This window comes from Eumetopias jubatus, unplaced genomic scaffold (genome assembly GCF_037043125.1).
Source record: "Eumetopias jubatus isolate StellerSeaLion01/CBP00866 unplaced genomic scaffold, mEumJub1_p1.0 scaffold_13, whole genome shotgun sequence".
Classification (NCBI taxonomy): Eukaryota; Metazoa; Chordata; class Mammalia; order Carnivora; family Otariidae; genus Eumetopias; species Eumetopias jubatus.
Genome location: NW_028274819.1, coordinates 108,078,837 through 108,091,131, shown reverse-complemented (window position 1 = coordinate 108,091,131; position 12,295 = coordinate 108,078,837). Strand labels below are relative to the sequence as shown.

General features: G+C 41.4%; 1 protein-coding gene across 9 annotated transcripts in view; it reads left to right on the top strand.

Annotated features, from left to right (window-relative positions):
• ATM (ATM serine/threonine kinase) overlaps positions 1 to 12,295 on the top strand; it is a 119,322-nt gene that overhangs the window by 83,858 nt on the left and 23,169 nt on the right. For 8 of the 9 annotated variants that reach the window (XM_028106043.2, XM_088017731.1, XM_088017730.1 and 5 more), the window contains 11 exons: positions 2,450 to 2,537; positions 4,597 to 4,685; positions 4,786 to 4,888; positions 5,433 to 5,581; positions 5,810 to 5,914; positions 7,197 to 7,316; positions 8,327 to 8,561; positions 9,042 to 9,209; positions 10,294 to 10,407; positions 11,033 to 11,250; positions 11,715 to 11,922. In XM_028106043.2, the coding sequence (XP_027961844.1) occupies positions 2,450 to 2,537; positions 4,597 to 4,685; positions 4,786 to 4,888; positions 5,433 to 5,581; positions 5,810 to 5,914; positions 7,197 to 7,316; positions 8,327 to 8,561; positions 9,042 to 9,209; positions 10,294 to 10,407; positions 11,033 to 11,250; positions 11,715 to 11,922 (1,597 nt within the window). The remainder of the gene's footprint in view (positions 1 to 2,449; positions 2,538 to 4,596; positions 4,686 to 4,785; positions 4,889 to 5,432; positions 5,582 to 5,809; positions 5,915 to 7,196; positions 7,317 to 8,326; positions 8,562 to 9,041; positions 9,210 to 10,293; positions 10,408 to 11,032; positions 11,251 to 11,714; positions 11,923 to 12,295) is intronic. The other variant, XM_088017734.1, reaches the window with a different exon arrangement.

Sequence of the window (12,295 nt, the reverse complement as noted above, 5' to 3'; positions counted from 1 at the left end):
TCTACTGATTTAATTAGCTTTTCCTCTAAGTTAGAACTCTTGTAAGGGTCGAATAGGTGTTTCCTAGATCATAGTGGAAAAGAAAAAACAGCAAGGTTAAAGAGTGGAAAATGCGCACCGTATTATCCCAACCGCCCTCCTCGGATTTTATTCATTTGACGTAGCCTAGTGTTTATTTTTGTTGTTAGCTTCGTTTTCCAACCACAGAGCCATTCATATTACAGAATTGAAATAAAAAAGATGTATAACGTTGCTACATTTCTCACGCTTGCGACTTAACAGTTTCTGCTTTGGATTATCCTTAAGCTGGAAGCACTGTGGTTCTTAGACTGTGGAAAACCAGGATCCAGAATTCAGATCCTACTCCAAACATAAACTAGTGTGCCTGGACTGATTTCTTAACTCTCTGGCTTGGTATTTAATTTCTACTTTTCAACTGAAAACACAAATCTACAATATATAGATACTGTGTGTAACATGTAATTGATATGGTCACCATCACTATAGACTTTCTATGAAGACAGTTCTATTCTGTAATATAATGAGTAAGAAATTGATTATTGCTTATTCTTAGAGACTTAAAATTTGAGTCAGGGTCTGCATAGTAATTATGATCTGAATGGGTTTCAGTACCTTGGTTTTACAGTAGAGTATTTCTTACTAATCAGGAGTGAATAACTGAGCTCTTCGATGAGTGTAAATAAGATCACCTTAATTTGTAGGTAGGTGATTGTATAGAATTTGGCACATTTTTGCAAAATTACTTGTTTAATAAGCAGGAGGGCCTGGATTTTTATTTTGGTTAACTTTAGGAACAAGTCCTTGACACATACGGCTTGCTGTTTGCTTTAACAGTTTGGTTTTGATTCCCCCCCCCCCCCAGGTGCCTGATGGCAAAGGGAGGGCAGAGAGACAAGGTTGACGGAGGGTAGGGAATGCTGGTTTTCTTCAGTGAGTCTGATAGGTGCCCTGCAGTTTGATTTGTTAACTTGCTCTTGAGAATAGATGAAATTTCCAAGAAATTTTTTAGAAAGAAATCCAAAACTCCCTCAAACCGATTTAGACCCGAGGTGTGAGCTCACATCCTCAGTGGTTTCGGTGTTCCTGGTCCGGGAGGTGGGGACCGCGGGGCCCGCCACGCGCTTAGCCTGGGCACTTACAGCCTGGGGCTGACAAAGTCCTCGCTCCAGGACTGTCTCCCCCACTGTCCAGATTGTTCCTCTGAAAACTGACTTTTTCTCCGTGACTTGCCAGTAAGGAACCTATATGTAGTGTCTGCATAGAAAGGTCGGATGCTGTCAGTACGGTTCTGTCACTCAGCACTCTGTGCCCCCCTCCAGGGGGTCAGTGTTACCTCGTTCTTACGGATGCTGTTTTTATCAGACAAGTGTGAACCTATAAATACGGTTTACTTTTCCTCATTTTTGAGCTTTAGCATGAATTATATGTGGACTTTTCTACAACTTGTTTTTCTGCTCAGTATTTTTGTGAGCTTTATCTGTGTTGCGTGTGGCTGTAGTTCATTACTTTGTCACCACCACTTCATGTTCCACGCAAGGACACACCACAGTTCGTTGGCTCATTCCCCGGTTCATGATCTGTATCTCAGTGTGAAATTGCTCGGTTGCCGGGTATGCACAATTTCAACCTTATTAACATAGTGCCCAGTTGTTTTTTAACATGGTTATACCAGTTTGCATCCTTCTCAGAAATGTAGTTCATGAGGAAGTGGATCAGTAGAAAAGCTTACATTTAAGGAAGGGCGCTGATAGGTAATACAGAGGTACTATCCCTGATGATAAGACTTATTTTATACTTTGGGTTATTATTGTCATAAACAGTTCGTAGGTGGCATGATTTCTGAGTTGAAATTACTTAACGGGACTGAATGTCCTCTGTGTAAGTGCATGGTTTAAAGCTAAGGCCTTGGAGTCCACAAACTTGAGTTTTCACCCTGTTGCTTGTTAGTTTTATAATCTTGGGTGGAGGTGGGTCCCACTGATGCACTTCCCTCCCAACACTTAATATTATCAGACTGCTTGATTTTCGCCAATTTATCAGGAGGTAAGTGGTGTCTCAGTGTGGTCTTAATTTGTGTGCCTGTGATTATTAATGAGGTGGAACTTCGGGTAAAAGCACTGACAGAACATTTAGGAATTGGGGAGCATCTATTTTTAAACAGGCCTGTCTCTGTAAATAAGTTTGTTTTGGCATTCGGCCTTCCCATATATCAGACTGTCATTAAAATTTGATTCTCCTTCGAAAAATTAATACTCAGAATTTTTTTTCCACTCTAGGTGTAAGTTATATTGCATTTTAAAGTATAAATGGTTCATTATGTTTTATCTGTGATCTGGGTTAGTTTTTCCCATCCAAGTCTATATTGTATATATTAACAAGCTTCAAAATAGTATATTCTCATTAAAAGAAGTGCTCTTGTTACAAACAGAAGTCTTACGTTTGAAGAAGCAAGCCAGAGTACCGCTATTTCTAGTTTGAGTGAAAAAAGTAAAGAAGAAACTGGAATAAGTTTACAGGTAAATATTATAGAGACCTTATTTGTGATACTATTTATTTTATATTTTGGATTATTATTTTGTTACAGAGATTATAGAGATGTCATTTGATTTTCAAACTGACATGACTTTTTGGACTGTCATGTAAGTTCCTGGTGTGGGGGAAGGTTAGGCCTTGGAGTAGCAGACAGACTTGAGTTCTCATTCTGACTCTGCCAGTTGTTGTAAAATCTTGCACAAAATTACTTACCCTTTCCGACCTTCATCTGAAAGTTGGAAGGAAAACTACCTGTCTCACAGGGTGAATTTATAATATATGTTTTCTGCCACAGTAGCCTGTTCATTTTCTTCATAGCATTTAACATTTATAGTCATGTATTCATTTGTTTACTTGTTTATTGTACGTCACATCTCAGGGCAGATGGCTTCTTCTCTAAATCTCCTAATGTCCGTCCTCACTGAATTTCTTTGGTCAGCTTATTCCTCTGAAATGACAGTTTCAGCCTTTCGACTCTGCTTAAATCCCTGGTTGTCTCTCCTGCTTTTGCTCCATGTTGGGTGTGGAGCCTATTTAAGAAAAAATAAAATCATTTCCCTTCAAACTAACACAGAATCATTTCCCTCTGTTTCATCCTTTCTGGCCTCCCTTCCCTCAGGGCCGGCCGGACCTCCTTGTGAAGGACCTGAGTGTCTTCCGTCTCTGCTGCCTCTCCTTCCCTGCTCCTGCCCGAGGCAGCACTTGCTAACGCCCCCGGCCCTGAACGGCACGTGACTAGCTGGGGGCCGCCTTCCCTCCGGAGCCCTCAGCCGCGCCTTGTGTGAACTGTGTTCTCTCTCCTGGTTGCGCCCGTCCTCCTTTCTCCTTTCCCTTTTTGCTTTTTTATAGTCTTACCCTCTTTTACTGAGTTTTTAGAGTATTTTTGTGTGTCAGACACTGTACTAGGCTTGGGTACTGAATGAACAACACCACGGGCTCAATTTCATGTTCATGAATGTAAACAGTTTAATTAGAAGTATAAAATTATGCCAGTATCAATGAATTTGTATGTAGTAAATATTTCCCAGAGCAAGCACTGTTAAGGCACTTAAAGTGCTTGACTGGTTTTCTATGCAACCAGTTTCTAGCTTTTTCATTTTTCTCTTTTCTCTTTCATTTTTTTTTTTTCTTAAGTAGGCTCCGCGCCCAGCATGGAGCCCAGTGCAGGGCTTGAACTCATGACCCAGAGATCAAGACCTGAGCTGAGACCAGGAGTTGCATGCTTAACTGAGCCACGCAGACGCCCCAGTTTTCCATTGTTTTCTATTTTTATTTTACTGAGATGGTTTTTAAACAGAATCAGTTTTGTGCAACTTTACAACAAAGATTTGTCAGTAAGCCACTTCTTTATCCATGCCACATTTTACCAACTGTAACATAATGCATTTTTGATTTTTTTTCAAAGAAAAATTCGTGACCTTTGTTTTTACTACATTCAGTTTTCACGAGTCAGACTTTGCAGACGTCATTTTTCCCTGCGTGGTTTTAGCTCTTGATAGGATTGTTTTTGTTTTCTTTCCTTTTTTTTTTTTAATTCAGGGTTTTTTGTGGATCCATACAAATTTTAGGATTGTTTGTTCTAGCTCTGTGAAAAATGCTATAGTATTTTGATGGGGATTGCATTTAATGGTTTTAAGATTTTATTTTTAAGTAATCTCTATACCCAGCATGAGGCTCAAACTCATGACCCTGAGATCGGGAGTCACATGCTCCCCTGACTGAGCCCGCCGGGCGCCCCTATTTGTTTTTGTTTTTATGATTATTTTTGTCTGTGTTAAAAGCCTGGTAGATTGGGATTGATTTCTTACTTAATTCATGAAATTGTGAGCAGTTCTTTTCAAGGAGTCATTCATACTGTTCTTTGGGATCAATTTGTTGTGTTGCTGGTTCAAAATTTTTTATTTCAGCATCACTGTCTTTTACTTTTGTAACATAGCACTTAGAGTTAGGAGATACATGTTGGTAATGATAAAAGTTCCAGTTTGCTAAATTCATAAAGTGATATTTTTCCCTCTCCAATGTTTGTTGCTGCCGTGTTTTTAGGATCTGCTCTTAGAAATCTACAGAAGTATAGGAGAGCCCGATAGTCTGTATGGCTGTGGTGGAGGGAAACTGTTACAGCCCCTCACTAGGTAAACTGCACGTTTCTAGATAACACTGTCGTAATTCTCTCTGTGAAGGACTTCCATGAATGTGGAACTCAAAAGGTGTTTTGGAAATCTTCCGTTACAGACTACGAACATACGAACATGAAGCAATGTGGGGGAAAGCCCTGGTGACGTACGACCTTGAGACGGCCATCTCCTCAGCAACCCGCCAGGCGGGGATAATTCAGGTGAGCTATTTTCTGCCCTGGAGAAGCACTGCTGGCCTCGTGCTGAGCTGATTTCAGTCTGTCAGTGGAGACACACTAGAGATGAGAACGTTCCCTGCTCTTCGGCGTTGAGCTGAAAACCCAGGGGGACACACAGCTGAATCGGGCAGGTCATTGACCTCAAAGAGAGTGTAGATTTGTTGATCATGGTCTTGTTGGCCGACAGCAGAAGACATTTCTTAAGAGTGTCCAGTGCACCATGTGGTGGGTGTGTCTCACGTAAACCGTTCCTCGTGGTCTGTGTTCGAGTCGGCCTGGGCGCCGTCAGCTGTGCTGCTGGCCGATGTTCTGTAGCCTTCTTCCATCACAGGGCAGAGTCGTGGGAGTGCCCTCTTTGTTCCTGGCAGGGAGGGAACATACTAAAGAGTATTGGGGGATTTCCAGTGATGTGTTGTGAAAGTTACTTTTCATGTTCGATTGCTATTTTTTGTGTCTCTAGTTCTGCTACCTTTGAGTACTGAACTTTTTTTTTTTTTTTTTTTTTTTTTTTTACACTCCTGCTTAGGCCTTGCAGAATCTGGGACTCTGCCATATTCTTTCCGTCTATTTAAAAGGATTAGATCATGAAAATAAGGAGTGGTGTGCCGAGCTGCAGGAGCTCCACTACCAAGCAGCATGGAGGAACATGCAGTGGGGCCACTGCCCTTCCGTTAAGTAAGAAGAACTCGGGTGCTTTTTCCTGCCATTTCTTGAGTCGTACGCAGTGAGCTGTTCCTCATCGCACTCCCTGAGTGTCACGGGGGTTGGGGGTTTCATGTGTCATAGACGCTGCAGCTGTAGGCACGTCTACATGGCTTAAATGGGACAGCATTATACATGTATATTTTAGGATTCTTTGTTTATAATTACATTTTTCCCTTTTATGTTTTAATTATTTCACAGCAAAGGAATAGAAGGAACCAGTTACCACGAATCATTGTACAATGCTCTGCAGTCTCTGAGAGATAGAGAATTCTCCACATTTTACGAAAGTCTCAGATACGCCAGGTATTATAAAATGAGTTACTATATCTTAACATTTAATGTCATGGCTTCTTTTCTGAAAACCTGATGAATAATTTCAGTGTGAGGATTTGCACTGGTGAAGGGATAAGGACTTGGTGGCTTTGGTCTGGCTGTTTCTTTGTCATTGCCATCTTCCCAGAAACTAAGTTCCCTGTGTGATGAATCATGCCAGTCACGTTGACACTCGAGCAGCACAGATTGGAGGCAGTGGGGGGCGGGGGTGCAAAATCCCGTGACTAACAACTTCATAGCTGCTGTACATCTGAGAAATAAGCACTGGGATGTGTTTTTTCTTCCACAGGAAGGTTCTTGTAGGAACTGTGGGTTTGCCTGTCTTAACAGTTGTTTTCCATATCTTGAAAAGGGATTCTCTGTGTTTCAAATGTTTTATGTTAGAGAATTCTTTAATGTATGTATGTCAAATATACGTATATATGTATAGTTCTAATAGAACCTTTCTATTTTTTCTTTTAAATGTAGCAGCATGCTCATGTTAGGTACTTACATAAATTGTTACTTTTTTTATATATGTATATAGTACCTTTTTATTTGTTCATGTGGTTCAAATCTGTTTTTTCCTTTAAAAAAAAAAAAACTCCCTTTGGGACCATGTCAGCTCTTTATGCAGAACCTTCAAGAACCTCTTGTTGATTCCCACCTCTCTCTCCACTTCCTGGACCTTTGTGTCCCAACAGTTTTAATCTTGTCTCCTCTAGTAGTTGTGTGGCATTTACCTCTCAGCATTAGTGTTCTTTCTCTAAAATGATGACTCACGGTCAGGGTTTACCAATACTTGGGCTTGTTGTGAGGCACAGATGAGATCATGCACAAGGAGGTACTCAACTGTAACAGACTAAACACACATAACACACTGGTTTTTATTTAACAGTAGTTAGTGACCTATTAAATCCTGTAGTATAGTACAGAAATATCCGCTACCATTTCAGTGCTTCTTATCTTGCTGGCCGTTTTGTCAGGCTCTTTGCATACGTGCTCTCTAAGCCTCAAAATAATTCTGAAAGTGGAAAAAGCGTAGGAACCCAGTCATGTGGCCCCGGTTAGCAGCCTGGAATGGGAGATCCAGGGTGAACTCTCAGTCTGAGCGATGACTCCATGCCTGCCGCATTGTGCTGCTGCTTGAGAATGTCAGGAGCATTTGGTTACCAGCAGAGCCAATGAGAAGAACTCTTTACAAGCAGATTTGAGCTTCCATCTTTCTGAAAACCTCTTAGTGTCCCACGTGTCTTGTATTTTCTGCCTCCAGGGTGAAAGAAGTGGAAGAGCTGTGCAAGGGGGGCCTCGAGTCTGTGTACTCCCTCTACCCCACGCTCAGCAGGCTGCAGGCCATCGGCGAGCTTGAGAACATCGGGGAGCTGTTCTCCAGGTATGTGGTTCGGAGGACTTTGTAATGAGCCCTCAAGTGCAGCTCTGCTCTTTTCTCTCTGCAGTGACTTACAAAACAAGAGAAGACGCTGTCAGTAGGTTTGTTTCTTTCATCAAGATGTGTCGATTAGCCTCATGAACTGTGCTCTTAGTAAAAGAAGCATTTTCAAAAATATTTATTGTAAAAATACAAATTTTTGGAATTTAGCATCTTTGTGCTTTCTTCTTCACAGCTCTTCCCCTCTCGTACTCCAGATAAAATTGTTTTTTCCTGGTTGTTTGCCAGAGCGCATGGTACGCCATTGTGTTGTAGCCCTGCGTTGGATCAGTATCGTTCTAGGTGTCCTCCGCTGTGCTGTCCTAGGAGCTTCCGAAAGCAGCTATCATTTCCTAGTCCTCCCCTTATCATCTTCTTGCTGTTCCTGCTTCCTCTTGATTCCTGTCAGCGCAGGGGTCCTGAAGGATCGGACAGTACTTCTTCGTGTGGATTTTTCATGTAAACTAGTTGTACAGTATGCATTTTCTCTTCTTTTAATAAATAATGTTTGCCAGGTGCCAGTATTTCTCTCACTGAATTGTGATTTCTTTAACAACTGTAATTACGCATAGAGTCATCCCCTGTGCATAGTGGGGCACAGGGGAAATTAATGAGTTCACTTCATTTCCTTGCTGACATGTCTGCTTTTGCCACAGGGAGTGTTGAAGCAGAACTGGGGTGTAGGCGTTTTGTGTGACAGGCCTGATGAATGTCTTCTCTTTTCAGAAGAATATATACTTAGAAATGCTGCTTTTTGTGAGGTTGAAGAGCATTTTTAAGAAAATCCTTAAAAATGTTCATCGTCTGTAGCCCGTGTGTTTTGTAGCTTTCTAAACTTTGGTCCTTCTTTTGAATTTCTAGTTTTGTTACTGCAAAAGCTCCTTTGTATTATATCTTCAATGTAGAACCTGCACAATAGGGATTTTGTTTTCTTTTTTCTCTTGCTTACATGAATTCGGCGATTGTGCTTTCAGATCAGGCACGGACAGGCAACCCTCCGAAGTTTACACTAAGTGGCGGAAACACTCCCAGCTTCTCAAAGACAGTGATTTCAGTTTTCAGGAGCCCATCATGGCTCTCCGCACGGTCATTTTGGAGATCCTGATGGAAAAGGAAATGGAGAACTCCCAGAGAGAATGTTTTAGGGACATTCTCACCAAGCACCTTGTAGAACTCTCCATACTAGCCCGAACTGTCGAGAACACTCAGGTAATAGGATTCAAAACCGTGTCGACTCGCCCCATGACCTTTCCTTTTATGACAAAAAATAGAAAGCATGAGTAAAACAGAAATGTCTTTGAGAAACAGATTGCTATTGTTTAGTGTAATTGTTCAAGATTTCCCTTTTTGGCATCAGACCTGAGTTTAAGCCTTGGACAGGGACTTATCTTCTCTAAGCCTGTTTTCTGGTTCTAAAATGTTAAGATACCTAACTTAATATTGGTAACAGTTAAGTGATGGTATACAGTGTGCGTGTACACACATATACGTACATACATCTGCTTGTATGTATATATGTACTTATGAGAAAAACAGACGGAGGTGGGGCTGGGGGAGGCAGGTAGAGATGTGCTTAAGACAGTCCTGACACATAGTTGTCAGTGAATGCTGGTGACTGCCGTGGTGATGATTCGCGGCAGTGGTAGTGACAGTAAAGGTATTTATTCCCGCATGTCCTTTTCATTTCAGCTCCCTGAAAGGGCAATATTTCAGATTAAACAGTATAATCCAGCTAGTTGTGGAGTCTCTGAGTGGCAGCTGGAGGAAGCACAAGTATTTTGGGCAAAAAAGGAGCAGAGTCTTGCCCTGAGTATTCTCAAGCAAATGATCAAGAAGTTGGATGCCAGTTGTGCAGAGGTTCACTTTTTTTTATTGGCTGAATTAATTCCTGTTAGAAAAAAGTTACTGTGCTTTAAGATATTTTTAATAAAGCCACAGTGAAGTTACTGGTCCATGAACAGGAAATTGTAAAAAAGGAGCCTGGAAAATTAGTATTTGTAAAAGAAGTTTAGAAAATACTCATTTTTTTTCTATTTACAGTAATTCTATCTGTCCATCTTGTGGTAGATTGATTTGATTTATCCCAGTGTTAAGCCTTTTTTTTTTTTTTTTTTTAACTTTACGTAGAATTGGAGAAGAGTGTGTGGGAAACAGGCACGAAAGAGCTACTATAGGCACAGGCGGGGTGGGGAGAAAGAGCTACTCTAAGTTTGAAATAAATACAAGAGGAAAGGCGTGAGAGAACAAAAGTTAAAAGAATAGCATGTTGGAGTGATTGTCAGTCCACCTACTTAGGAAGTCCCATGTCTGATATTTTCTTTACTGTTGCCTACTGGCTACTGAAGACTTGTTAGCTTCTGTACCTCTCTCTCCGGCGCGTGATGACGGAGTAGAGGCGTTGGTAGCAATCACGCTGTGCTGGTCGGACACACACGTGCTCAGTGACGCCCAGCTGAGTGCACTCTGGGCCTGGGCGCTCGGACGACGTCCTCGTTACCCGAGAGTTGGTCACTGTGCCACAGCACTGGGAGCTAACACAGTATGATGTTTACTGGTCGCCCAACAAGTGTAGCCTGAAGTAGGTCTGGCTGCAGGTGCACCCCCTCCTCGTACCTTGTTAGTGGTGCACTTGGCATATTAGGGATAATGACAGGACTCAGGTCACAGGGTTCTTGAACCTTGAACCTCTTGAAATGAGGTAATACACACCGATAGAGCCTTTGTAAAGTGCCTGGCTTATACGAGTGTTCAGTAATTGTGAGTTGCTCCAATAGGAGAGATTATTTCATGAAACTTACCTACTTGTCATTATTAAAATCGTTGCATGGTGAAAGCAGATGAGGAAAAATGCTTTTAACCTGCTTTTCCCCTCCACATGGAACATACTTTCGTATAGTCGTGGTAGTGAATTACATTTTAAGATACTGCTTTTTGTATACAGAATGATCCTGACCTAAGACTTACATATGCAGAGTGTCTGAGAGTTTGTGGCACCTGGTTAGCAGAAACTTGCCTAGAAAACCCTGCGGTCATCATGCAGACCTATCTAGAAAAGGTGAGCTTTTCTAACAACCCTTGAGAGTTGCTCAGCATGAACACACTGTTGTAGATCTGTGTCATTTTTAAGGCAGAATGAAGTACAGTGGTAAAAAAGAAGGACCCTGTTTTGAAAGGAAGCCCAGATGTGTCCTCCCTCTACCCCCCACCACTAGCTACTCTCTTAACCAGCTGTTTCTGATCATTTTGCCATTTCTTTCTCTGCAAAAAGAGCTGATAGAAGGAACATGCACGTCAGTCTTTATTCCTTTGTAATCTCAGCCACGCCACAAGTAGGACTTGCACTTCTGCGCTCCAGCCCCTTTCAGCCTTCCTGTTGCTCCTTCTTACTCCTTTAGTTTAATTAATTTTGGAAATAGCTAGTTTCGCATGAAAATCATAATAGGACTGTCTTTAAATTTAATGGAGGCTTTGTTTTTGTACAGTTCTTTAAAATATTAGTTGTTGGGGTTATTTCTACCCTGTCAGAGCTGTTTGAAAATTTAAAATACTGTACTTCATATAATTTAGCTTAACCATATATGTATAAATGGAACTTTAGTGCGGTATTTCTTTGATGTGAGTGATTCTTTAGATGCATTTAGTATCTCTATATAATATAAATGGATTGTGTTTTCTTCAAGGCAGTGGAAGTTGCTAGAAATTACGATGGAGAAAGCAGTGATGAGCTTAGAAATGGAAAAATGAAAGCATTTCTCTCATTAGCACGGTTCTCGGACACTCAGTACCAGAGAATTGAAAACTACATGAAATCATCAGAGTTTGAAAACAAGCAGGCTCTTCTGAAAAGGGCCAAAGAGGAAGTGGGCCTTCTTAGGGAACATAAAATCCAGACCAACAGGTAATGAGATGTCTACAGGTGAAAGTGATAAGATATACAGAGATACAGTGACTGTATAAGGAGAGATGTACCGAACCAGAGCATGAGTTCATGCCGTGTGATTCTAAGTGCACTGTAGAGTGTAGAGCTTTTTGGGTTTGTTGGTATCATAGTTTAAAAGAGATAGGTGTTTAATTTAAATACGGAAGAGTTACCTCTTCCGATGTAATCAAACCGTTCTTCAGACCTGCCTTTGTCTGGCATACAGTAGGGAAAGTAGAAAGTTAAATAGGCATCTTGGGGAGGGTCCGCTTTGTCCCTGGTTGCCTAGAATGGCTTTTGAATTGCACAGACTTACTTTCAGTTACTAAAAGTAAGTTTGTTTCCTTATAATTTTTAGAATTTTGCTTTTTCTCCTGGGATGGACACCTGACTGTTGATTTGTGTTGTGGGTTTTGTGTTTTCTTTTAATTATCCAATGCAAGATACACAGTAAAGGTCCAGCGGGAGCTGGAGCTGGATGAATGTGCGCTCCGTGCACTGAAAGAGGACCGGAAACGTTTCTTATGTAAAGCAGTTGAGAATTACATCAGTTGCTTACTGAGTGGAGAAGGACACGATATGTGGATATTCCGTCTTTGTTCTCTCTGGCTTGAGAATTCGGGGGTTTCTGAAGTCAATGGCATGATGAAGGCAAGCGTTCTTTTTGAATCCAGTATTCTAGCCTGTGCTTGCTAAGCTCAGACGTAAGCCCACCGCTGTCAGATGCTGTAAATTCTTTGTATCCCTGGTGTTTGGTTCGATGCTCTTCTCCTAGGGTCTTGATGAGTCCCAGTGATGCAGGTTTTTGCAGAGATGAGAGCATTTAGTTCAGTCTTTGCCTGTAGCTCTTCAGTTACCACTGGAAGATGCCAGAATGCCGGACTGGGAGGTTTGGAAGGCAGTTGAAGATGATGTGACCCCAGGCGGGTTTTTCTTCCTGCTTTATCTTTTCTGAGATTTTTACAGGGAATTACTTTTGTAAATGAAAAATAAAGTTTTAGGAAAACATTAAGGCAGTAGTATT